The sequence below is a fragment of the Leptonychotes weddellii genome, chromosome 1 (assembly GCF_054177405.1).
Source record: "Leptonychotes weddellii isolate Sample4059 chromosome 1, ASM5417740v2, whole genome shotgun sequence".
Lineage (NCBI taxonomy): Eukaryota > Metazoa > Chordata > Mammalia > Carnivora > Phocidae > Leptonychotes > Leptonychotes weddellii.
The window spans coordinates 46,353,727-46,380,824 of NC_138369.1; the positions used below are offsets into that span (position 1 = coordinate 46,353,727).

Below are 27,098 nucleotides of genomic sequence, written 5' to 3' on the forward strand. Positions count from 1 at the left end.
TACTGAGAATTTTTCATATCTTCTGTTGGGACTACGTAGAACATTTGGAATTCTTTCTGAGCTTCTAAGACCTGGTGGGGGACATAGACTTCCGCCAGAAATTGAAGCCATTTCTCCGGAGAAGAATTCAGTTTTTGGATTATTTCCGCCCGCGTTTCTTCTGCTACTAAGTGCGCCTCTTAGTGGCCAGGAAGGAACAAAACAGAGACTTCCTAATTCTCTCACGTGAACATATAGAGTAAAATAGCAATGAGACGAGACGCCTGGGTGGCTCAGTCGTTAAGTGTCTGCCTTCGGCTCAGGTCGTGATCTCAGGGTCCTGGGATCGAGTCCCACATCGCGCTCCTTGCTCAGTGAGGAGCCTGCTTCTCCCTCTCCCTCTGCTGCTCCCCCTGCTTGTGCTCTCTCTGACAAATAAATAAAAATCTTGAAAAAAAAAAAAGCAATGAGACTGTAACAGCTATCATTCAATGGGTTTTACTCTCCTTCTTACAATTCTGGGAGGTAGTTCTATTATTTTCCCCATTTTATACATGTAGAAAGGGAAGTTTGGGGATTCGACTCCAAAATCCACACTTCTAATCATTAGGCTAACCTGCTTAGTGTTAAATTGTTCTTGGTTTTGTTTTACTTAGATTTTGTTTTTAAGATTGTTGTAAAAAATCACATTTCAGGATAAAAAAATTGCACCTTGATTCCACAATTTGAACACAATACAGGTATCATCTTTTTTTTAAGATTTTATTTATTTGACAGAGAGAGAGCTCACACAAGCGGCGGCGGCGGGGGGGGGGGTTGGTGATTAGCAGGCAGAGGGAGAGGGGGAAGCAGGCTCACCACTGAGCAGGGAGCCGGATGTGGGGCTCTATCCCAGGACCCTGGGACCACGACCTGATCAATTGAAGGGCAGACGCTTAACCTACTGGGCCACCCAGGCACCCCCACTGATCTAGATAGTAGTTCCAGGGACCAGATGGGGACAGAAGCTACACTGGATTGTGTTGTTCATTGGATGAGAAGTGAGAAGGGAAGAAAGGGTTGACAAATCCTTCAGGAGATTTGGACTGTAAAGGGTAGGGGCATTTGAGGAGACCCAGAGGAGTGAAATGTGAAATGTCTTGTCTGAGGTCACAAAGCTGGCAAGCAATAAGGTTGAGACTGGCACCCCTTTGTGCCTAGGACTATACCAAACCTCATGAATCCTGTTTATCCTGCAGGCTCTGGGAAGTCAGGTGGGATGCAGAGCATGAAATCACTCAGCCTAATAGCAGCCCACATTATGTGCATTGTGAAGGAAAAGGTCTTGATGGGGTCAGGTGGGCTAATCAAAGGGCTCATGAACTAGAGAGCATGTCTCCCAACTGTGAAAGACCCAAGAGGTTTGAGAAGCAGTAACCAAAATGGCTCCATCTTTGGGGGATGAGAGACCCGTTGCCACTGTATGTCACAGAGAAGGGCACAGGGTACCCGCAGTGCCAGCTGCTTTCCCATGAGCCCTGAGATCCTAGGGCAAGAAGCTGGAGGTGCCATGCAGGCATCCTTGCCAGGATCCCTGGGAATATTCCTGCTCTAGTGCCCCGGGCTCAGGACCCCAGCTTTCCAAACATTTGTCTGGCCACAGCTCCTGAGCAAGAAGTCACATCAGCTGGATCACAGGTGACATGAAAAAAACTCCAACCCGGTTTATTTCAAAAGGGCAGAAGTCAAGACAGGGAAATACTCAGAAACTGCATCTCTTTCCCGGGTACATCTGCCCTCTGAGACCCTGGATACTTTTGCTCTAGCGAGAGCTGGCTCCACACCATTCCACTGAAAGGATTTCTTTTATCTGGCTCTCGACACTTCCCCCGTGACTGTGGCTCTGGGCTGCGAAAGGCACAGGCCACAGCCCGAGGATGGCTGGATCCCACAACACCTGGCCACTCTAGTTGATGTAGTAGACCTTGGGGGCATCGTAATAGGCACAGGTCATGTAGTTCATGTTCCCAATGGGCCACCAGTGGTCGGGGTGGTAGGTGGCTGAGTAGGCATGGGGCTGGGGCTGGACGCAACTGAAGAGTGCCAGGCTCCGGTCCACGGCCACAGTGGGCAGGTAGAGCTGCAGCTTGTCCAGCAGGTGACCCGGCCAGAAGAAATTGGGGTGAGTTCGTTGTGGACCTGTGGGGCTCTTCACTTTCAGCTTCCTGGAAAAGAAGACAGAAGTGTGTCATGGCAGACTAGCCAGGGCCAGGGCCCCTGCTCAGCAGAGCAGACCAACTGTGACCAGAGTGGAGGGGTAGCATTGAGCTAAGTCCTTCGGCTCCATGCGGTCAGTGGGTTCTCTTATCCTGTCTACCTTACCAATGAGGACCTGAAGGCCTAGGGAGGATAAGTCATTTCCCCAAAGCCACGCAGTGAGCAAGTGGCAGAGCGCGGGCTTGACGCCTAATCTGCTGCCTCTAATTTTTTTTTAAAGATTTTATTTATTTATTTGACAGAGAGAGACACAGCTAGAGACGGAACACAAGCAGGGGGAGTGGGGGAGGGAGAAGCAGGCTCCCGCCAATCAGGGAGCCCAATGCAGGCCTCGATCCCAGGACCCTGGGATCATGACCTAAGCCGAAGGCAGACGCTTTTTTTTTTTTTTTTAAGATATTATTTATTTATTTATTTGACAGAGAGATAGAGAGCACAAGTAGGCAGAGTGGCAGGCAGAGGGAAAGGGAGAAACAGGCTCTCTGCTGAGCAGGGAGCCCGATGCGGGGCTCGATCCCAGGACCCTGGGATCATGACCTGAGCTGAAGGCAGCTGCTTAAGCGACTGAGCCACCCAGGCGCCCCCCAAAGGCAGACACTTAATGACTGAGCCACCCAGGCACCCCTAAAACCCATATTCTTAAGTGTATACCATTTTCATGTGAGGGTCAGGGTATAGCCTCTGGAGCCAGCATTGCTGGGTTCAAATCCCTGCTCCACCACTTAATAGATGGGTGACTTTGAGTAAGATCAATTTTTCTGTACCTCAGTTTCCTCTTCTGTAAAATGGGTATGCTAAGAGTCACTCTATAGGGTTGTTAAGAGGATTTAAATGAGCTAAAACACAGAACACACCACGGCAGTGTCTGCCTGGCACTCTAAGAGTTTTACTCCTTCTCAGTTCCTGGGCATTGAGCCCTAGATACTGTGCACCATGCAACATGCAGAGTCTCAGGCACCTCCTCCAAAGTCCTCCCTCCCACCCACCCCCTTCCAGAGTTGGATGATTGCTACAGACCTGGTGAATTCCTCAAACTCCTTAAAGTGTATTTTCTTGATTTTCTTCGATGTTTTCCTAGTGGATAAGAGAGGAAGTTCTCTTGTCAGGAGAGGGGAAATCCAAGTTAATGGGACCTCAGATAGTACATGTGGGTGGGCCTGTCTGTGAGTCCAAACCAGAGCTCCAAAAGGAGAGTTTCTTCTACCTGAGGTGGGACCCTGACTCTGTCTCTCCATGCTCCAGTGGGACACACAGTGGGCTTGGTCAGCCAGGCCTGGGCTCACAACCTGGCTGGCTGGGTGACTCTGGGCAGGTCACTTCCCTTTGCAGAGCCTCTTGCTTCTTATTACCCAGAACAAACACCTCCCGGGGTAGCTGAGAGATGCTCAATAATCTGAATTGTTTGGGAGCCCCTGACTCCCACTTCCTCTGCCAAGGCTGAATCCAGCTTTTGGAACAAGAGTGGTGAAAACTAACTCCCCAAATCTTGGGCCTGGCAGACATCACTAATCGACCACAGACATCACTCTTTCCCAGAAGGCCTGCATCTGGCCTCAGAATCTTTGACAACACAGTTCAAGTAGCAAGATAAAACAAATATCCATCCCTGCCCTTCGGGCCCTCTCTTTATCCGTTATGGCTGTGGCCTACCTAAGCATGGACAAGAGTCCCTTTCTCAGGTTCCCACCCACTCCCTAGGTTCATGGTGCAGAAATGGAAGTCAGCCACCCAGGAGCTGGTATGCGCATTTAACAAATGAAAAGCTGAGGCTCAAACAGTGAAGCATCTTGTCCACTTAACCTGCAGCTTGTCTGATTTCTGCTTGGCTCTGCTGCATCCTATCCGTTCTGGCCACACGGCCCCCGTGGGCAGCTAGCAGAGATCTAGAATGTGGGCAGTTCCTTATCCCCTCCCCCTTGTGGTCAGCTGGCCCCTCCTCATCCCACGTTAGCCCCATCCCTCCTAGGGGATGCTGCTCATTCTCCAGTCTGCAGTCACCAATAGATGCTGGCTTTTCACCTGCCCAGGGGTCACCTCCTTCCAAAGAAGGACATTTCCTTAGAGAGGACTCAGGTTGGTCTGAGGCTCAGCGACAGGCCCCAGTGCAGAGTTTTTTCCTTCTCCTAAGGGCTGCAAGCCCACTTCTTGCCAGAGAAGGCAGGACAAAGAAGGGACTGCCACCCCTGTCTTCTGTAGGGCCCCTGACAGCTGGCCCACGATTTGTGAAGGGCCTTCCCTATTTCTCGAAGAAGGCCCTCTTTTTCGTCTTTCCTAGAGAGCTTGAGATCATGTAGGATGTGGTCGGAGAGTAGCTGTATAGGGGGGAGGCAAGGAGGCTGCCACCCTCAGACATGTGCCGAGGTGACACCGGACATCGGCCAACCTCAGGTGACCAGTGGGGTTGGACATGCTGGGCATGCTTGGACAGGCCCTGGCGCACCATGACACCTCAAATAGGCCAGCATCCCACCCCCAGCGCTGAAGGAGTGGCACAGAACAGAAGGCAAATGACAGGGGACACGGCGGCGGGGGGGTGTCTGACACTCAGCTTGTCAGCCTTCTTAGCCAGAGCCTCGCTGAAGCCCTGGAACTTGAGCAGGGTCAGATTGGGACTGAAGATCTTCAAGTCTGAGTAGTAGCCTCCCGGCTGTCGGATCGGGCGCACCTGGTCCTTCTGGAAAATGATCTTGTCCCCCGGGTACAGCAGGGCTGCAAGCAGCAAGAGAAATGTGACCTGTCAGCCCAGGACCCCTCTCTGCCCTGAGCCTTTGGGGCAGAGGAGGGTTTTTTTTTTTTTATTGACATTTTTGTTTGAAAAGATTTTTTCTTATATACATTCTAAACTTTTTCTGTTTAAATGATTGTAGATTCACAGCAAGTTGTGAAAGGAGTTCAGAGGGTCCCTTAGACTCTCCCCCTACCTTCCCCTAATGGTGATGTGGCATAAAACCATAGTGTGGTGTCAGGAAGTGGGGCTGGTCGCTGTCTGGACTACAGATGGGGGAGCTTGTTTATAGCCAGGTCAGCCACGGCCCCAAGGCCCGGGTGCAGTTAGGATGGAGTGTGCAGCCCCATGTCCCACTCTGCAGAGGTTGTGCTGGTCAGGAACCCACAGGAGGAGGGGAGATTCACCCAAGACTTCACTAGGTTAACTTAGACCTAGTCGATGACAGTTTTCTCCTCCCCTAGAATTAGTCTCACAGATATCCTCGGGAGACTTTTCTAAGAAGTCAGAGCACAAAAAACACTGGGCTCTGTCTTCCTGCAGCCATTGAGCAGTGCTTGTCCCAAGATGGTAACACGTGACTAACTCATATTCTAGAAAAAAGCAATGGAAGTTTACACTCCAGGTTATTAATGCTGGTTATCTGAGGGGAGAGGGAAGGGACATATGCAACATCAACATTTTAAAAAGGTACACAGGATTTTTTAAAACTACATTTAAAGATATATATATAAAATTTAAAAATAATTTACATAAAAATTTTGTATAAATGGAAAAGAAAAAGAGGTCTGTGAAAGGACAATCAGTAAAATATTAATGGTGTCAACTCAAGCTGGGGAAATTTTTATCTTTCTGTTTTCAAAAAAAGCTTAAGTGAGCAAGTATTATCTATAATATTGGGGGGGAGAAAAACAATAAAGCTGTATTCACTGGGGAGAGGGAAAATGCCTCAAAGTTTTAAAACTCTAGCCCTTGAGCTTGAGGCCTGGAATCGGAGCCCACCAAGCTCTAGTCTAAAACACAGACCCAGAAGTCCCAACGTTTGAGTTTCTTTCCTCACAGCAGGAGCAGGTCTCTGTCACAGAGACAGCCAATAGATAGTGGCCAGGATAGTGGTCAGAGATGGACTAGAGTTTTTTTCCATCTAGAACAATCAGAAGCAAAAGGAAGGCCACCCACGGATGTTCCTGTGTGCCCGTGAGTAGGATCCTTCCAGCCAATACAGTTGACAGGCCCAGGAGCTAGCAAAATCTAGCAGTGGAGGGAATCAGTAGCGGCTCAGGGTTCCGAGGGGACAAAGGAGGCACATCCAGAGGAAAGGCCTGGCCCACAGGGCAGTCCCGGGTGCATGCGTGGTAAGCCTGCCTGCGTTCAGAAGACAGTTAGCTGTAGCTTCACCACTAGCCAAGACCAGGGAATGTACACAATCAGGGAAGATGAGGCTCCCTGAGGAAGGAGGAAGGAAGGATGATGTGGCAAAAAGTCCGTGTCCAGAGCTGCAGGATTTCTTGCCTCTGCCCTCCCAGCCCAGGTGGGCAGCAAATGGCTGCCCAAGTGAGGGGGTGCAGCACGTCCAGGAGACAATGACCACTTAGGTTGGTTTGCCTGTGTTTCTGGAGGCTTTTGGCCACACGCTGTTGTACAGACCTGTTATGGGCTGAGTTGTGTCCCCCCACCCAAGGCCAAATTCATATATTGAAGCCCTAACCCCCCAAAACCTCAGAATTCGTATTTGGAGAGAGGCTCTTTTAAGAGGTGATCAGGCTAACACGAGGGTGGGCTCAAATCTGATCTGACTGGTGTCCTTGTAAGAGGAGATTTGGACACAAGAGAGACACCAGGGGCATGAGTGTGCAGAGGGGAAACCCTGTGAAAAGGCAGCGAGAATGTGGCCATCCTGCGAGCCCAGGAGAGAGGCTTCAGGAGAAACCAGCCCTGTCGGCACCTTGATCTTGGCCTCCAGAAGTGTGAGAAGACAAATTTCTGTTGTTCAAACCACCTGGTCTGTGGTATTTTTATTGTGGCAGCCTGAGCAAATTAATACAAGACCTAGGGCCCTATGCATTGTGCACTTGCTTCTGTCTCTCTTGGGAAAAAGATGGAAACAGTCAGTTGTGACGGTTAACTTATTCTCAGGGAAGTCACACCACTGTCTGTGTGCCCCTTTCTCTGAAAGCCACACTTCTCAGTTTGGCCATGGTTCCTTCCTGGCCACTTGGGAAAACGCTGCCCTCAAGCGCAGCTTGCTCTTTTGTGCTTTTAAGGCACAAAGTGAGACCTGCCCGTTAAATTTATAAATTCACAAATTTGGGGCACCAGCATTGCTGTGTGGTCATCGGGGGCTTATAGGGCAATCCCCATCCGCATCCCCATCTCTAAGAAGCACATGCTCTACCCAGAGATGGAGAGGGTTCAGATCCTGCTTGGATATATGGAAACACAGCTCTCCCTCAAACAGAGGGTGAGACCAGTGTGGAAATCTCAGGGCCCAGTCCTGGGGTCTGAGCAGAGAGCGAAGGGCCTCAGCAGAATTTGGCCCCTGGTGCAGTCCTACCTCCGTGCTGCAGAAGAACCAAGAAGCAGACCTGACCTAAGGAAGTGGTTTTGGAAAAGCTCAATACAGCATAGCAGTTATCACTTCTATCAGATCTCCCTCTTTGAAACTGGGACTGTTCCTTTCTGCGCAACTTCAGGGCTCCCTCACCCCGAACTCCTGTTCTAGAATGCTTAGCAGCTCAGTTGGGGGAACCCGGACCTCTAGGTCTGTGGAGCCTGGGTACCTCCAGGATTCTAGAAATCCCATCTCACAGCAAAACACACTGGGCTGTTCCTCCCCTCCACCCCCTCCTTCAGTGTCCCCACCACAGTCTACAGCAGTTTAGCTGGGTGCATGTCAGCTGGGGAGGGAGAAACCTCAGGTGACGCCACCCTCGCCCGGGTTCTGGGCCCTCTTGGCAAGCTCCCACGGGCCAGCCCCGAAAGCCCTCACCTTTCATGAGGACGTCCTCTGTCAGCGGGAGGCCATAGTACTCACAGAGCTTGTAGCACTGCAGGTAGACCAGAAAGGTGTCCCTGCGGGACATGTTGATGAGCTCCCTCATCTCCCCGTGGATGGTGGACGGCAGGCAGTGCTCATCAAAGTGCTTGTTCCCACTGCGCACCAGGCGGCACCGCTCCATGTACTGGATGGAGGGGATCTTGAGCTGCAAAGAGAACAGAGGTTGGCACACACTTCCCTCCACCTTGTCTTTTTCTTCCTGGCCAGAAGGCAGATGTGGAGCCTCACCTCCCTCTCCCCACTGAGGGGAAATGGCAAAGGATGCAGGGCGGGACCAAAGTTCAGGCTCTGAAGTCAGTGACTTGGGAGAAAAACCACACATGGTCAAGGTTACCCCCCAAGAGCGCTTGAATGGCTCCAGTTAAGGCGAGCAGTGCGGTGTGCACAGCCCCGTACGCGGAGCTGCACGTCACTGTATCACGTGTGCAGTAGGGTACAAAGTAGATGTCCTAGTGAACCATGGCATCCACGGGTTTGGCTGCCCCAGGATTTAAATTAGGTGCAGACATCTGTGCCTTTGAGGTGGAAGCCACGTGTCAAGGATGGCAGAGCGGAGCAGAAGAGGCCTGCGGAATGCGGAGCCACTTTGGGCCTTCTTATTTATTTATTTGCAAGGAAATAAAAAAAAATCTATCTTTTTCGCAGCATCTAACACCAGAGTCAGCAAAGTACAGCCCACAACCCACATCTGGCCCAGCACCTGTTTTTATAAAGACACTTTTCTTGGAACACAGAGGCACTCATTTGTTTAGTGGCTGCAGTCCGTGGCTGCTTTTGGGTAGTAGTTGCCACAGAAACGATAGAGCCCCAGAAGTCTAAAATAGCTGTTGCCTGACTCTTTACAAAGTTTGCTGATCCCTGCTCAAAGATGTTGGGGTTTTCTTGTCATGTAAGTGAATCAGATCTTAGTTGATATAGCACCACTTACAATGCCTATATATATAATACATAGAATATATATTTATATATTTATTATATTATTATATTTAATATATAGTTAATTTAATATATAGTATTATAATATATCTTTCTATTCTATTTATTGTATATAATAAAATATGCATTTATATATAGTATAATACTAATACTGTCTGCCTCCCTGAAGGCAGGGGCTGTTTTGTTTTCTGCTGAAAGAGCGCCTGGCCCAGTGCCGTCTCTCGATAAATATTTGTTGGGTGAATTCCTTCATGCCATTCATTCTTCCTTCACTGGTCATGTGTTTCTGGAGTGCCCACTGGGTGGCAGGCCCTGTGCCGGGCACTTGGATTCCAGCTGTGATGAAGATGCAGCTCTCAGCCCTGGTCTCAGGATGCAAAGTCACAGGTAAAGAATGAGAGCGGGGATCTCCATACTCTCGGAAACATGATCTCATTTCATCTTCAGAGAAACTTCGTGAGGTAGGTGTTGTTCTCATTATCAGATGAAGAAGCCTGCTCCCGGGAGTGCCCCAGCCCGCAGGTGCAGTGAACTTGAACCCAAACCTGTCCAGGCGCCCAGCCCCATGCCCTTCCCCTTGGCCCGGGTACCTTGTGCTGCCGCTTCCTCTCGCGGTACCGCTTGCCAACATCCTCCATCTCCTCCAGGGTCATGGGCCGCGCCTCCATCTGGGTGTCGACCACGGGCACGGTCAGCAGGTCCATCTTGCGAGGCTGTGGGGCCAAATCCATCTGCTTCTTGGATGCACTCTGTGGGGAACCTCTGTGCTTGGCGGATCTGTAATCTGAAAGGACCGAGAGACTGAGAGGAGGCCCAGCTAGGGAATCCATCGAGCAGTTAACTGATGTGACCAAGCAGGTGCCGGCCACCCCTCTGCTCACTTCCCATGTAGCCGGTCAGTGCCATATGAGATGGACCTTGAAGGTACCCCTTCTCTCTTCCTCCACTATGGCCTCCCTCATGCAAGGCCGCCTCCTCCCTCACCTGCACCATGGCCCCAGCCTTCCTATTGCCCCTCTCATCTTCTAGTATCCTGTTTCCACCAAACAGCAAACAGGACCTTTTTTTGTGCTGTACTGTGGGTGAAGCTCTGGAGGCCTGTGGAACAGCGTCTCTATGGGAGCTGCCCGCTGCCTCCAAAAGAGCCAACTAGTGAGGACACTCAGCGCCCAGCTCAGTGGGACCTGGGCTCCAGAGGCCCTGGCCCAAATCTTCACGTGGGTAAGGAAACCCCTCCACTACCCCCCGCCCGCAGGGCTCTCACATGACCTCAGAAAGGGTAAGGAACACCCCACACCAACATGTCTGAAATGAAACTCCTCCCAGCCTGATGGGTGGGGGCAAAGCAAGATTTATTTTATTTAGAAAAAGAAAGGTTATATTTGGGGATATGTTATATTGTTGTACTTGTTATTATATGTTATATTTGGTTACATTTGGGGAGGGCTCTGGAATGGTGGGTGGAAGTTTATTTTTTTTGTTTATTTTTTTATTTTTTTAAAGATTTTATTTATTTATTTGAGAGAGAGAGAATGAGAGAGAGCAAGCACATGAGAGGGGGTAGGGTCAGAGGGAGAAGCAGACTCCCTGCCGAGCAGGGAGCCCGATGCCGGACTCAATCCAGGGACTCCAGGATCATGACCTGAGCCGAAGGCAGTCGCTTAACCAACTGAGCCACCCAGGTGCCCTGGGTGGAAGTTTAAAGAGGGCTTTAATTTTATCCGTAGTTCAATTTTAATTTTTTTTTACAACAACAATGGCACTAAGCTATAAAGAACCATGATGTACCCTTGTGTTGTAGAGTAAATTCATAGCCAGCACCATGGATAGTCCATTTCTGATTTGCCTCTGTGCTAAATTTGGATAGATGTGGTTCCACAAGCACATGGCCTGGCAAATGGAACTTGAGCTGTGCACAACTCACACAACTGTTCACAGCAACCCTGCTAATATCTCTGATAGTAGATATCAAAGTAGACTTTCCAGTAAACTCTAAACATGTGTTAATTCTGGTTTCTGAATTTTAGTGGTTTTTTTTTATAGTTGGTTTTTTTTAATTTTAGTTAACTTATTTTATTTTATTTTATTTATTTATTTGACAGAGAGACACAGCCAGAGAGGGAACACAAGCAGGGGGAGTGGGAGAGGGAGAAGCAGGCTTCCCGCCAAGCAGGGAGCCCGATGTGGGGCTCGATCCCAGGACCCTGGGATCATGACCCAAACCGAAGGCAGACGCTTAACAACCGAGCCACTCAGGCGCCCCTTTAGTTAACTTTTATCAGTAAAATATAGATTAATAGTAAGAAGGCCTTGGGCCCACTACAAATGGAAGGGCTTTCTGTGTGGGTCAGATTTCAGTCTATCAGGTAAGCTTTGGTGGGCTGAAACCACCTTTTGAAAATCCTCCCTTAAGGACAAGGGCTGGGCCGGGGCGCCTGGGTGGCTCAGTCGGTTAAGTGTCTGTCTTCAGCTCAGGTCATGATCTCAGGGTCCTGTAATCAAGCCCCATGTCAGGCTCCCTGCTCAGCGGAGAGTCTGCTTGTCCCTGTCCCTCTCCCTCTGCCCCTCCCCCCTACTTGTACTCACACACAGGCTCTCTCTCTCCTCTCTCTCAAATAAATAAATAAAATCTTTTTTTTTTTTAAAGATTTTATTTATTTATCTGAGAGAGAGAATGAGAGAGAGCACATGAGAGGGGGGAGGGTCAGAGGGAGAAGCAGACTCCCTGCCGAGCAGAGAGCCCGATGCGGGACTCGATCCAGGGACTCCAGGATCATGACCTGAGCCGAAGGCAGTCGCTTAACCAACTGAGCCACCCAGGCGCCCTAAATAAATAAAATCTTAAAAAAAAAAAAAGAAAAAGGACAAGGGCTGGGCCTCATTCATCTTCGAATAGACATGGTAGGTGGGCACTCGAGAGAATATCTACTCTTTAGTTGATCGCTGGGCCTGGGAATTCCAAAGGCTTGGCCCACCCATGGTAAGCCAAAGTTGGAGAACACACTCAAGAAGTAAGCCAAGGCTGCCTCCCTCGTGCTTGCTTCCAGGATGGAGAAATGGAGACATGGGGGTGGGGGTGGATACGTACACTCCCTTGCAGTTGACAGGGTGCTTCTCTGCTGAGCCAAAGACCACTGCTTGTAGTTGTTGACCAGGATATCCATAGTGATGCCATTGCACTTTCCCAGAGAACTGAGATAGATCACAACATCCTCCACCTCCTGGTTTTTCAGAGGGACTCCAATCTGAGGAGAGAGGAGAAGCCACAAAGGTGGGCGGGCTCCATCCAAACATCCTGCCTGGATGGCCAAACCCATAGCAGCCTGGCCCCACCTCTCCTGAATAGTTTCTCGTTCCATCCACTACCACCCTCAGCTCATGCCCAAGGCCTCTGCCGCAGGAGCTCAGAGCCCTTTCCCAGGCCCTGAACACACTCTGCGCTTTCTCACCCTCTGCCTTTATTCAGGCGTTTCCACTTATCTGAAGAACTCCTATTTCTCCTTCAAAACCCAATCCGGATAAGCCACCATCTTTGCAAAGTCTGCTACTTCTTCCTTCCGGACCACCACCCCACTCCATACCAACCTCAGTGCCAGTTTTCCCAGGTTGGACTGGAAAAAGGATTTCGCGTCTACCATCCTTGTCCATGAGAAATACATAAGCCTCCCTTAACTGAAGTAAAATAGGATCAGAAGTACAAAGCACGTTACTCTTTGAGGGACAGTGAGCAACTTTGTAGTATAATGCTTGCCATCAAAACCAAATATTCAAGAAGAAAAGTTTTAAAGGAAATATAATTTTGTTCCTCAGCTTCTTTAGACTGCAGTCATAGTTCACTGAGCTTTCCTTAAAGAGGGTCAGAATTTTCCTGGGATGGAAGGATGTAATATTTTATCTTTTTTGATTATGATGATTAAAAATGCTTTATCTTTTTTTCATGTTTTGAAAGGTTGTTTAGATGAGTACATGTTATGAAACAACAGTGTAAAAACTGATGATGATTTAAAACCATAAAAGATGTACCACTCAGCTTCCTAAAGTGTTTTGTAAAGGTAGCTTGTATTCAAAGTATATAAAAGCTTACTTCATGCAGACCAGAGGTCAGCAAACTTTTTCTATAAAGGGCCAGATAGTAAATATTTTAGGCTCCATGAACCATATGGTCTCTGTCATAACTACTCTACTCTGCCAACGTAGCATGAAAGTGGCCATGACAATACATACAAATGAGTGTAGCTGTGTTCCAATAAAACTTTATTTACAAAAACAGAGGCAGGCTGGATTTGACTTCTGGGCGATAGTTAGTAGACCCCTACTAGACCAATGGAACTTTCTGCAATGATGGAATGTTCTATATCTGTGCGGTCCAATAGAGGAACTGCTCACCACGTGTGGCTACTGAGCATTCAAAACGTGGCTGGTGTGAGTGAGGAAGTGGATTTTAAAATTTTATTTACTTATAATTAACTTAAAATCTTGGCTAGCCCTTGAAAGTGTGGCCTGTGGGCCAGTACCATACACATCACTGGGAGCTTGTTAGAATGCAGCATCTCAGGCCCTGCGCAGAGGTACTGAGTCAGAAGCTGCATTTTAACAGACCTTTATATGATCATGTGCCAGTGACAGTTGGAGAAGGTCTAGAAGGTTCTAGAGGCAAGACTGAAGGCCCAGCCATCTCTGTGCGCAGTTCTGGGGTCCGATGGGCAAGACGGTGATTCCTCAGGCAGCTGACTGGTTATGGGGTCAGTTCTGCAGGCTTTCCACTCAGAGAGGGGCTTTCAAGGTCAGATCCATGCAGGGGTGGTTTTAGGGGTCTGATGTGACCACAAGTTATGCCACATTTTCCAAGCTGGCTTTATAAGTAACAAGGCTGATGGTTTGAGTCCCCTGTGTCTACTTTTCATTTGGTCCAGGACCTGGGTGGAGGCAGCAGCGGGGGCAGGGTGCATGGACATCTTCCCCACCCGGGCCAGCCCGGAGGGAGCATGGGAGGCACTTACCGCCTTCAGTGCTACAATGAACTCCTCCCTAGAGATCCTCTGGTTCTCACTCCGGTCCACCTTGCTAAATATCTCCAGGATCTTGATCTTGCGGCTGCGCAGGTAGGAGTACAAGGTGGCCAAGGCGGAGGGCTTGGGTAGTCGGAGCTGGGGCACAGGTTGGCGGGAAGGCCGGGGGCTCTTCTGAAAGAGGCAAGAGAGTGGGGCAGAGGGGGAGAATTCAGGGGAGACAGGCCGCTGGCACGTGATTCCCAGAGTTAGAACAGGGAGAGAGAGGGGCCAAGGGGCTCTAAACAGACAGCAAGGTGGAGTGCAAGGAGCATTGGATTCAGGGCAACTGCGTGTCGCCAGAGATACTTTGCATCTTTGGGCCTCCGTTTTCCCATCAGAAACAAGAGGGTTGGACATTAGGAGAACTGACATTTCATTCTTACCCACATGTCTCCTGTCAGACAAGTCAGGATTATAATCCCTCTGGGCTCTCAGTGCCCCAAAACACATGCCCTTGCCTGGAGCCAGACAGGGCTCTCTAATCCTCCTACCTCCCAGCCTTTGCTCCCACTGGGCCTCCTGCCCAGAATACCTTTCCTTCTTTCTCTACTGTTCCAAATCCTCATCTTCCTTTAATTCCAGGTTATATATTTTATAATAAATAAATAAATAAATAAATAAATAAATAAATAAATATATATTTCAGAATAATACCCCCTTACCTTAGTGCAGCACCTGACAGTTTACAAAGGGCCTTTCTGTTCCCTAGTCTATAGCTCCTCTGTGTTTGGGACCTCCCTCTATTAATGGCCTGTAGCAAACTGTAGTCATCCAACTGATGTGTCTGCCTCCCCCATTAACATCTGAACATCTCAAAAGCAATTATTTAAGCTACATACCCTTACCTCCCGTCCCCTTACTGAAAAAGACCCCCGGCCCTAGGCAGATAGGCAGTCATTGTTTGCTGAATGAATAAATGATGCTGTAAATTAGGTATTAGGTATGACTTTCCCTTTTTTTACAACTGAAAAAACAGGTTCAGAGAAGTGAAGTGACTTGTCCAGGGACACACAACCCTTGAGCAGTAGAGCTGGGTTTCTAACCCAAGTCTAGTGCTTATTCATAGACACTGTGCTGCTGTTAGGAAGGGTGTGTTAGACCTATGAAATTTGGGTTTGGACTCTGATTACACCACGGACTGACTCTGACATCAGTGAGACTGCAGTAGTAATCAAAATGGCAGACATAATATTGAGTGCTCATTCTATGGCCGGCACTGTCCAAGGCACCTTATATAAATTCATCCATTTAGATGTCACAACAACCCTAGGAAGTAGGTACAATGGTTATCCCCATTTAATAGATTGGGGATCATAGAGCTAAGAAGTAGCAGAGCTAGGTTTAAACCCAAGTTATCCGACCTCCTACCCCAACTTCACCTGACCTGGGAGAAATTTCAAGTGTTTGCATTACAAGGAAATGTCACAGAGAGCAAGCACTGGGGGATGAGGGCTCTGATACTGACTTCCATTAACTACCTCTATAGGTCTGGACAATTGATTGGCCTCATTGAGCTTCTATTTCTGTATTTATAAAAGGGAGTTCCTCCTTTTTCTTCCAACCTCACAACTGTGATCCTCACAGTAGCACTAGGAGCACCTGCCTGGCACGTACTGGCCCTTAACAAACATGTGTCCATGAACAAATGAATGAACAATGAGTATTTTAAAATGCTCCATAGGGACAGCTGGGTGGCTCAGTCGTTAAGTGTCTGCCTTGGGCTCAGGTCATGATCCTGGGGTCCTGGGATGGAAACCCATATGGGGCTCCCTGCTGGGTGGGAAGCCTGCTTCTCCCTCTCCCACTCCCCCTGCTTGTGTTCCCTCTCTCGCTGTGTCTCTCTGTCAAATAAATAAATAAAATCTTTAAAAAAAAAATAAATAAATAAAAAATAAAATGCCCCATAGATGGAATGCCAGGAATTATCCCTCCTCAGGTGGTTTTAAGATAGAGTCACAGCCTCCCTCCTGAGACGGAGCCTGATTCCTCTCCCCTCGAGCATGGACAACACTTAATGACTTGCTTCTGACAAATAGCATCCGGTCAAAGTGATCATGTGATTCTCCTGAAACTACTATCTCCTGAGATGAGGTCATAAGAGGCATTGCAGGCCTCCTCCTTGCCTAGTCCCTTGGACGGCTCACTTTGGGAGACGCTGGCTGCTAGGTGGTGAGGACATTCAAGCAGCCCTATGGAGCGGTCGCCGTGGCCAGGAGCTGAGGTCCCCCTGCCAACAGCCACATGAGCGAGCTAGCTTGGACGCAGATCTCTCTGCCTCAGTCAAACCTTCAGATATGTCTGTGGCACGTGCCAGTCACTTGAGATGAAAGACTGAGCCAGAGCCAGCCGCGAAACTCCTCCAGATTCCTGACTCTCAAAAACAGTGGGATAATAAACATTCGCGGCTTTAAATGTTTGGGGGCATTTGTTACACAGCAATAAACAACCAATACACCTCCCTTTGGGGACTTCTCTTTGCTCCTCTTTGAAATGGGGGGAACGACCCCTATCCTGCCTAACCCAAGGGAATGAAATGCCATGACAGTATGCCCCTAACACCTTCAGTGTCTTCATCAGCAAATGGGGCGGCTCACCTTGGTGGCTCTGGTAGGAGTCAGACAGGCCAGCAACTGGGCCTCATGCTCCTTCTGGATCATGTATAAGACCTTGGCCTCTGAAGGGGTGAGGCAAGGCTTGTTCTGCAGCCATTTCTCTGTGTCGCCAAATGACTCCAGGTTCTGCCGAAGTTTCAGCCTCTGGCTGAGCCAGGTCCTCGCGTCCTCCGGCTGCCCTGGGATGTCCCCGGCTCCCAGGGCTCTAAAGCTGGAGATTGGCCGTAGGGGAGTCTGGGCTTGGGCCGTGAGATTGATGGGTATCGGATCCTTGTTTTGGGGCAAGATGATGATCCGCCGGCGGCCCTGAGGCAGGTGGAAATCCTTCTGCTTGTACGGCTTGAAGCAGTGGGCAGTGACTGGTTCAGGATCGAATATGGAGTCCTTGCTGGCATTTTCATCATCACCCGAGGTCTTAGACTGGCAGAGTCCTTGGGGGAAGAGTGTTAGGTGAGTTTCTTTCAGAAAGAGGACTAACAGAATCCTCAGGAAAGAAAAATGCTATAGCAGCAGGCTGGGTGATAGGGCATCTGGGTTCCAGGCCTGGCTTTATCATTGCTTTGCTATAATAATGATTGTGCGCTCCTGGTGGCAGGCACTATGCTAAGAGCTCTATATGCTTTTTCTTATTTAATCTTACTCGTCCCACCCCACCCCAGTACTCCTTATCGGCCGCAATCGGTATGATCTTTTTTTAAAGAAAGATTTATTTATTTATTTGAGAGAGAGAGAGAATGAGCGGGGGCGGGGGGGGGAGGAGAAGGAGAGGGAGAGAGAGAATCTTAAGCAGGCTCCACACCCAGTGAGGATCCCCTCATGGGGCTCAATCTCACAACCCTGAGATCATGACCTGAGCCGAAACCAAGAGTTGGACGCTTAACCAACTGAGCCACCCAGGCGCCTCCAGAATGATCTTTTAAAAATGCCATTCTGGGGGGCGCCTGGGTGGCTCTGTCAGTTAAGTGCCTAACTTCAGCTCAGGTAATGATCTGAGCTGGGTTCTGGGTCAGGCTCTGTGCTCAATGGGGATCCTGCTTCTCCCTCTCCCTCTGCCCCTCACCCTGCTCGTGCATGCACTCCCTCTCAAATAAATAAATAAAATCTTTAAAAAAAATAAAAATAAAAATGCCATTCTGATTTGGTCTGATCATCCGAGCAGAGGCTTTGGAGCCAGAATGCTCCAGCCCTGTCCTGGCTCTGTTGCTTCATGGCTGCATGATCTTGGGCAAATTACTTAGCAGTTCTGTCTCAATTCTTCATGTGTAAAATGGAGAGAAAGAGGGTACCTACTTTACTGAGTGGTGGAGATGGTTAGAATCAGTCCATTTTAGAGGTGCTTTATTCATAGTAAGTGCAGCGTTTGTTTGTTTGTTTTTTAATGTACTCACCCTTCACCTATTTTGAAACGCTTCCATGACTTTCAAAGTCCCATGACCCTCCTCTGTCAACATTTCCGACCTCATCACTTGCCTATCCTTCCTTACTATATCCCAGATGCCTTGACCTTCTCTCAATGATCCCTGAATGGTCCAAGCTCCATCCTGCCTAAGGGTTTTCCACGTGTTCCATCTGCCAGAAATGCTCCCTCCCCCATCCATCCCCTCCTCAGTCCTCATCTTCAGACCACATGTTACCTCTCCAGCTCCCAAGCTCTGTTATATCCTCATGTTATCTCTGCGTAATATAACCTATATTTTCATTTGGACCACTTATCACAGGTATGTGAATTAGGTGGCCCTCATGCTGAATGAGGCTTGGGGTCCTGTTTTGTTTGACATATTCCTTAAAATTTTCCAGCTTGAGTTACTTTAGGCTGGGGCATGCCCTCTCCGTAGTCCCTACCATTCTCTGTTGTCTCAAATACACATCAGTTCATTTATTAAATGTGTGCTTCAAGCAGACATTTGTGTTTGAAATCCCTGGTGTAATTACTTGGTTGATGTTTATTTTTTCAATAGACTATGGACTGGGACCTCATCTCTCTTGTTCCCTGCTGGAGCCCCAGCACCTCCACATGCCAACATATGGAGGGAGCTCAGTAATTATTTGGTGAATGAGTGGATGTCAAATGGACAGACCTAACAGGTCAGCTCTAAGATTATACCATTTTACAGACAAGGGCACTAAGGCCCTGAGAGGCCCAAGGTCACACAGTTGATTAGTAGCAGAGCTGGGATAGATCAAATGAATAACAGATATGTTCTAAAATTCAGTAGGGATATAACATTATTATTAAAAATATTGTCACCATATTTTCCTTCTAAAACCCAAACTCCCCTGCTTTAAAACCCTTTCATTGCCTCCAAAATAAAATTCAATCTCCTTAATCTGGCCCCACCAGACCTACCCACCTCTGCCAGCCTCTCTAATGCGCTCCTTCTCTTGTTCCTTCTGGGCTCACCCTGTATTTGTACCCCAAAACTGAGCTGACTACAGTTCCTTGGTCCCCTTGCCCTGGCCACATGCTATTTCCTCTCTCTGGAATGCTCATCGAGACTTAGGTTAGGCATCACCATCTCCTGAAGCCTTCCCCCCCACCACCACCCTCATGCCCTCTCTGGGTTCCCATAGCACCCATGCCCATCCCCATCATAGCATTTACCATATTTTTCTGGATGAAGATGCTTTCTGAGTCTTTCTCTCCCAACAGCCTGTGGGCTTTCCAATGTTAAGGACTGTGTCCTAGTTCCCATGTATCCCTGGTGCCCAGCCTGGCACAAAGTGAACATTCAGGACATTTGTTACGTCTCCTTACAATGCCCATGTATTTCTTTCATGGTCACAAAATAATGAGTATACATTAATGTGGACAGAAGTGAGCACTTCTTAACAACCCATTTATCATTTCTATGAGGACAAGAAGCTGGGTATAGCTGAGAATGTAGCCATTCATCAGACCAGTATTTGCTGAGAATCATGCAGTACTTGGCATGGTCAGGTGCAGATCCAAATGAGGCTGGATGCCCAACCACAGAGCACTGGCATGGAACAAGGTGGGGTAACCAGAGGGGTAACAAGATGCTCTCAGTTGGGGGAGAAATGCTGATGGAGGAACCCGGGAGGTCATTGTGAAGGAGGAGGCATTGACATGTGCCTTCAAGAAGGATTCAGATTTCAGGGGTGGAGGGGCCAGCGTGGGGAAAGTTTAGGGGTGGGCTTTGGAGATTTTAGGGTTACTATAGTTCCACGAGTTGGAAGCACATTGTGTGTGAAGGAGGAAGTTAATGGGAAATGAAGTTGGAATCATCTTGAATGCCAGATTAAGGGGTTTAAACTTTACCACGTCAACCATGGGCACACACTCAAAATATGCTCCTCCTTGGCCTTGCCACTGCCACTGGGTCCTCACTAGACCCCAAATCCATGATCTTCCCTTAGCCAGAAGAGTCACGAGTCACTCCCCTCTGAAACCCTTCAATGGCTTCACTGAAATGGCTTCTCAGTGCCCCTAGAATAAGCAACCCCCTCCTGCAATGGCCTACACCACTGTCCTCACCTGGGTCCTGCTCCCACTTCTCTCCCCCTTGCTTACTTTGCTCCAGCTGTGCAGGCCTGCTTTCTCTTTGTCCAACTCTCCTAGCTCTGTCCCAACTTGGTTTTGGCATTTGCTGTGCCCTCTGAAGAGCATGGGATTCCCCAAGATCTCCCCTGGCTGCGTCCTTTTCACCATATGGTTCTCAGCCCAAGTGCATCCCCCCAAAGTCACCCTGACTACCCTATCAAAGGTCACATGCCCACCACACCACAGAGCTTCCATTCTAGTGATCTTTGGGGTCCTGTGTCCATTGGTAGGAAAGTGATGTGGGCTCTTATAGTAAAAGATGTCACCACATAGTTGTGGGTAGAGACTGTGTGAAAATGTCCCCAAGAGATTGTGAGGACAGCTTTCAGAAGCTAACTAGTCCACTTGCCTTCCCAGGTCAGGGAACTCTTTTCTGCAATGACCCTGGCAGATTTTACCTCTGCTTGTATACACCTCTGGCGACAGGGAGTTCTCTACTTTGCCTTGTGGATGCCTAATTCTGATTGCTAGAAAAGACTTCCCTATATTGACCCAGATTTCATTTCCCTGGAATTTCCGTTGGTCCTAGTCCTCCCCATTGATGCCCCAGAAAACGCATTTGTTCCCTCTTTAGTGGGACAGCCCTTCAGGTATCTGGAGACAATTCAACTCTCTTGAAATTGTCTTGTCTTGGCTCTGATTCAAATCTCTCCCTAAGTTCCATCCTACCTCTCAAGCCACTTGCTGTTTGGCTTCTCTTTTCCTGCCCACCCCTTAAAATTGGTGCCTTCCAGGTTTATACCTGGGCTTTCTTCTTTTTTTCAAACAATCTCCCCTACTCTCGTGTTTCTGTGACCTTCTCTATGCTGAGGACACCCACACCAATATTTATGACTTGAAATTAGCTGCAACTTTCTATACACTTGCTCCTAAAGCATCTCCACTTGGATGGCCTACAAGTATCTCAGACTCAACCAGTGAAGACTGCACTGATCTCCATGTCCTGTCTCCACTGAATCTGTTCCTCCTGTTAGGTTCCTGATCTCTGTGAAAGCCACCTCCATCTCTAGGTCACCCTAGCTACCAACCTGAGCATCATCTTGGATTGTTCTTTTCATGTTTCCTATTCACTCAGCCCCCGAGTCCCTCTAGTCCCCTCTAGCCTGACCACGCTCCCTCACCTCTCAGTATCTTTGGTCTGGATATTTTGGACAGCCCCAGATCTCATCAATCTGTGCTTCCAGTATTCCGAGTCTGCCTATTCACTCTGCATTTGCTGATGCTCCCAATACAATACTGTCATTCCCAGTGGCTTCTCCATCTCTTAACTCACAAGTTCTTTCATGATCTTGCCCCTTCTGACCTCTCTCACTCTCATCCCCAGTAACACTCAAATTACCAGCAATTTCCTGAAGACACCATATGTCTGAGCCTCTTTGCATGTGGTTCTATTGGCCTGGAATGCCTTTCCTCCCCATTTTGGCATGGAGAACTCCTTGTATCCTTAATTTAGACCCCAGTGTAAAGATCTCTTCCAGAACCTTGGAACTGTTCCTCTCCATCCTCTACACTTAGCAGACCTTTTATTCCTGGGTGTCATCCCCAGGCCTGGCATCCACCCTTTATTCTGTAATTATCCATTTATCTGCCTGTCCTTCACCTCTGAAGTTGCAGGGCTTTGCAGCAGCAGGCTATCGTGGAAGGTTTGAGGACTGATAGCTTTCTCCATGCTTCTCCAGTACCCAATACATTAATATCCAGCAGAGAAGTGGGGCAGAGGGCGAGCCAGAGGGCTGTGGATGTCTTTCCCGGGCTCAAAGATTGGACCTCTGATTTCAGACCAAGGCAACTTGGCCCACACCTCCAGCCTGGGCATGGAAATCTGAGAAATGTGCATGACCTGCCCCCGACTCCTTGGCAACCCCTCATCTAGAGGGGGGGACGGCACAATGAGATATTTGCCCCCGTCCTTGCCCTCACCCCACTTGCACGCATCTGCACGGCGCTGCTTCCCTGGAGCTTACCGAGCAGCGACAGGAACAGAGACTCATTCGTTTCCTGGGAATCGTCGTCCATGGTCACAGCGTCGCGGGCGGGCGCTGAAGAGTGTGTATGAATGCGTGTGTGTGTGTGTGTGTGTGTGTGCGCGCGCGCGCGCGCTTGCGTGGGAGCACCAAAAAACAGTAATTCCAAATTTTGCAAGAGACCCTGAAGTCTCAAGCTTAGAAGCTACTGTTGCCAGGACTACAGACGCCCTGCGCTGATTGGCTGAACGCTGCCACGCTCCGAAGTCCGCGGGAGGAGGAGGGTTGCGGAGGCAGACCCTCCCACTCCCAAATGCCCCGTGCTTCTCCTTTTGCGGGTCCTGAGAGGCAATCGCAGCCATGCAGAATTCCTAGCTTGGCGAAAGACAGGATTTCTTAGTATGGCCCAGTGGCCCCTGAACCTGGTGTAATAAATCCCTGGTTGTCCTGAAAGCTGTAGGATCTTGAGCCGGCCTCCACGTCTTTCCTTTTCATCCAAGGAACAGGCCCTGCCTCCTCCAGAGGGGTGGTAGAAACCCAGAGTCTTGGCCAAATAGAAGCAGTATGCTTTGCCCCCTAATGACAGGGTGCCATGGCTTAGAAATACAAAACCTGATAACAGGAATATTAATAATATACACTTGAAATGCCCATCAACTGATAAATGTATAAACAAAATGTGCTCTGTCCACACAATGGAATGTCATAAAAAAGTTAAGTACTGGGGCATCTGCCTTGGGCTCAGGTCATGATCCTGGGGTCCTGGGATGGAAACCCGTATGGGGCTCCCTGCTGGGCGGGAAGCCTGCTTCTCCCTCTCCCACTCCCCCTGCTTGTGTTCCTGCTCTCGCTATCTCTCTCTCTGTCAAATAAATATTAAAAAAAAAAAAAAGTTAAGTACTGATGCATGCTACAATACAGATGAACCTTTAAAACATTATGTTAAGCGAAAGAAGCCAGACACAAAAGGTCACATATTATTCTATTTATAAGATATGCCCAGAACAGGCAAATCTATAAACACAGAAAGCAGATTGGCAATAGCCAGAGGCTGGAGGTGAGGTGTGTGGCTTTGGGTTTGACTGCTAACAGGCACGGGGTTTCTTCTTAATGGGTTGGAAATGTTTTAGAGTTAGTGATGATGGCTGCACAACATTGCTGAGTGTACTAAAAATCATTTAATTGTATACTTTAAAATGATTAAATGATGAATTTTATATTATGTGAATTTTGTCTCAATAAAAAGTTTTAAAAAACAAACACTTGAGCGCTCAGTCTGCATAAGGTACCATCTTCAACGAATTGTATTATCTTTGTGACCCTCTCAACCTGAGGTAGTCACTCAGACCATCCCTATGAGCCACATTAACAGCACTTTTATAAGCCAGGCTCCGTTTAAGCAATTACATGCATTAACTCAATAATCATTATAATAACTGTGTAAGTTATTATGAGTGGTGATAGCCTCACTATCACTTTTGAAAGAGATGAGGAAACAGGTACAGAGGGCAGGCGACCTCACCTGCACCAAAGGAGAAAAGCCAGATATGGCCACGGCTGGAGCTCCCTTGCTGTGTCCACACAGGCTCATACTCCCCAGGGTATCTGACCGCAGGCCCTGCCATTCAGCCACACCTGATGTCCTAGGCTTGGTGAGCTTGCCTTAGCCCCCAATCCCAGCTGGGGCCCAGCGTTTCAGAGGGCCCTCTATACTCTTAGCTGCAGGGTTTGGGCATCTTGCCCCTACAACTTACTCCTTTTGTTCCCTTCCATTATTTTGTGTGCCTTTCTCTCTCCCTGAGATCACATGTCTCTACAGAACCTTTTTTTTTTTTTTCCCAAAGATCTTATTTTAAGTAATCTCTACACCCAACGGGGGGTTCCAACTCACAAACCTGAGATCAAGAGTTACATGCTCTACTGATTGAGCCAGCCAGGCACCCCTTTACAGAACCTTTTCATCTTTGTGTCTCTCACAAGCACAGGGTTTGCATTTAGTAAATGCTATGTTGAGGATTGCTAAATAAAGATGTGATGGGATGTTATAAAGTGGGTGTTTGCCTTGTTGGGGGGGATATGGCCAGTTTTCCCGTTCTCTGGTCAAAATCCTTCTCTCTCTCCAAAAACTGAAACTAGCTCACTAAAGTGGAAACAACCAACTTGTCCTACAGCACACTCCACCCGACCACAAAGGTAGTTTCCCTAACAATTTATTTTTTTTTTTAATTTTTAAAAATTAAAAAAAAATTTTTATTTTATGTTAGTCACCATACAGTACATCATTAGTTTTTGATGTAGTGATCCATGATTCATTGTGTGTATAACACCCACTGCTCCATGCAATACGTGCCCTTCTTAATACCCATCACCAGGCTAACCCATCCCCCACCCCCCTCCCCTCTAGAACCCTCAGTTTGTTTCTCGGAGTCCATAGTCTCTCATGGTTTGTTTCCCCCTCCGATTTCCCCCCCAACAATTTACTTTTCATTTCTTCAATCAATTTAATTTTCAAATTATACCTTAAAATGGCAATTGGTAAATGAGACTTAACAACTTGGGATTTTCTGTTATTGTTGTTTGATGAGTTCTTTCTAAGGTAAATGTTTCAGTATTTGAGCTACAACATTGTAATACCTGTATTAAAAATGGCACAAGGGGCGCTTGGGTGGCTCGGTTGGTTAAGTGTCTGCCTTTGGCTCAGGTCAAGATCCCAGGGTCCTGGGATCAAGCCCTGGCACTGGGCTCCCTGCTCGGTGGGAAGCCTGCTTCTCCCTCTCCAATAAATGGATAAAATCTTAAAAAAAAAAGATACAAAACTTAGAAGGTCCTGTCCTCCATCAGGTTGAGAGATGGGTAAATGTTCGAGCTTTCACAAGGGGGTCAAGGTAAAATGCATGAGCCAGAAGCTGACACTCTGAAACAAAGCTGCAGGCAGATATTCACAGGTTATCAAATGGATGCTAAAACAGAGTCGTCAAGTACACATGATGACAAAAGAATCTTATTGTTACCTTTTTTTTAAGTAAAATATAAAAATATAAATTAACTGCCTAACATACCCTATAATATCTTTTCTTACATATTTGGCTGTAAACTCTTTGATTGCATCTTATATAACAACTGTGTAATTCCATTTTTATAGAAAGAGAACAGAAAATTCAATCTTTCCTTAAGCAACAATGATAGAAATCTGCTTTGTATTACTGAGAACTTATGAAAGTTTTTTTTTCAACTTTGAATCACATTTTATTATTGGAAAAGTCATTTACATTTTTAGGATTCTTGTCAAATAACAATTTATTTAAAAAAAAAAATCTCAAAACATGTTCTAGTACGTTCAGTAGCAAAGATCTACCAGTGTTACACACATTAAGAAAACTTACATTATATTTCTAGTTGGACTAATTACAATCTATATACCTGTAAAGGCAGTTGGTTGTGGTTAATGGAGCTCTTAAGAATCAAGTGCAAGGTAATGTATAAAAAATGAGTTTGAAAATTTCGAAGAATTTTAAGACAGACTTAATTTTTCATGATTTTCCCAAAGCCAGTCATGATATTTATTTAACTTATGGTCTTCAGGGTGCACCTGGAAGAAATACAACACATTAGGAGACAGAAGCCTTATATAAGTTCGTCAGAAATACATTTTTTAAATGGGCTTTTTAAAGGTACGGTAGGGGAAAAATACCTTATGATAGCATACCTGAAAATTATAACCTTTAGCCTAACTGGCTTCATGAATGCTTAAAACTATACCTTACATTAAGGTAATCCTTCACAAAGTACTTTCCAATTTAGTACTGATCTTCACCGTGACCTACCATGTGGGGTGGTGATAACATGAGTCAAGTACTAATATACCATTTCCCAGAAGGAGGTTATAGACCCTGAGAGTTACATGGATTGCTCAGATCACAATCAACGGTGGAGCAGGGATGGGCTTGGCCAGACCTACTGGCTGAATGCTTTAAGGTGAGTCACAGACCAAGAGGGCAGTGTACTGGGCCACCTGGCGGTACCACTGCTGCTAGGACACCCTCTGGATATCTGTGGGCAGGGCATACTCAGTTGACTGGGTAGCTGAAGTAGGGCCCAGTTACCATAAAAGCAGTCTGAGACCAGTAGGAGAAACCCAACAAGCATACCTTCCAAGCCCAAACCTGCCTGCTTTCCTTCAGTGGTATATTTCTGAAGGCTAGTATGACTGTGACAGGAGGAGAACCAGGTCAGGCTTAGAGACCACACATGAATGAGAATGACAGCACAGGGCCAGAAGTGACAAACTGCTGGAGGTCAGTCAGAGGCCACACCAAGGAGTCTTTACGGAGTTGCGAGTATCTCTGGAGCCTCTCCCTGCTGCCAAAAGACCCATGCCACCACGTGCCCCTCAAGCTTGGAACAAAACTGTGCCCAAGAAATAGTTTTAGCTCTAAGGATGGACTTATTCTGCCTCAGAGACAAAATATGCTGGAGATGTTATGGCTGGGAGTGGGTCTCACCTGCTTCCACTCATTGACGCAAAAAATTCGGTAAGAGTCGTTGCCGTATTTGCCAATCCCATGAAGCTCAATCGGATACCTCCACTGCTTTGTCAGATATTCATCTGAAAATACAACACCCCACAGATCAGGTCAGCCTCTAGAAAGATACTTTCCCTAAATATGTGGTGATACAGAGCTAGATGGTGAGAATGGCAGAAAGGGACAGCAAAAAGTCTTTCCTAACAACCCCAGTTCTGATGGCTCTCTCTTCTGATTTCCCGCAGCACCCCATCTGAACCTCTCACCTGCCACTTACTAACCATTATTATTTTGTGCTGTGCTAACTAGACAGAGGCAAAGTCCTTATGGTCAACAGGGCATTCTGCTTCACTGACTTCTTCCTCTAATCCTGCCCAGATGACCTGTCCCAGTGTTGGGCAAAGATTTATTGCTTGGGTCGGTGAGGGACTG

At 47.7% G+C, this 27,098-nt stretch overlaps 2 protein-coding genes across 4 annotated transcripts in view; both read right to left on the reverse strand.

Moving 5' to 3' along the window:
- Positions 1–758: 758 nt before the first annotated feature.
- On the reverse strand, positions 759–24,472 carry EFCAB12 (EF-hand calcium binding domain 12). Its single transcript, XM_006740234.3, has 9 exons — positions 22,144–24,472; positions 16,600–17,048; positions 13,955–14,137; positions 12,043–12,199; positions 9,545–9,738; positions 7,950–8,163; positions 4,785–4,944; positions 3,253–3,309; positions 759–2,183 (listed from the first exon to the last, which is right to left on the reverse strand). Exons 1-9 carry the CDS (start codon positions 22,193–22,195, stop codon positions 1,925–1,927), a joined length of 1,725 nt encoding a protein of 574 aa, XP_006740297.2. The 5' UTR covers positions 22,196–24,472; the 3' UTR covers positions 759–1,924.
- Positions 24,473–25,131: 659 nt separating this feature from the next.
- Positions 25,132–27,098, reverse strand: part of MBD4 (methyl-CpG binding domain 4, DNA glycosylase) — a 201,609-nt gene continuing 199,642 nt past the window's right edge. For all 3 annotated transcript variants that reach the window (XM_081801731.1, XM_081801725.1, XM_031032137.2), the window contains exons 7-8: positions 26,646–26,749; positions 25,132–25,732 (exon numbers count right to left, since the gene is read on the reverse strand). In XM_081801731.1, the coding sequence (XP_081657857.1) occupies positions 25,655–25,732; positions 26,646–26,749 (182 nt within the window). In that variant the 3' untranslated portion in view covers positions 25,132–25,654. The remainder of the gene's footprint in view (positions 25,733–26,645; positions 26,750–27,098) is intronic.

Excerpts from the sequence above, each read along its gene's own strand:
- EFCAB12 (XM_006740234.3), bottom strand. The coding sequence starts at position 22,195 with ATGGACGACGATTCCCAGGAAACGAATGAGTCTCTGTTCCTGTCGCTG. Across the intron at positions 14,138-16,599 it reads CTCCTACCAGAGCCACCAAG|AAGAGCCCCCGGCCTTCCCG; the intron begins GTGAGCCGCCCC and ends TGCCTCTTTCAG. Across the intron at positions 9,739-12,042 it reads CCTGTCAACTGCAAGGGAGT|ATTACAGATCCGCCAAGCAC; the intron begins GTACGTATCCAC and ends CGGTCCTTTCAG.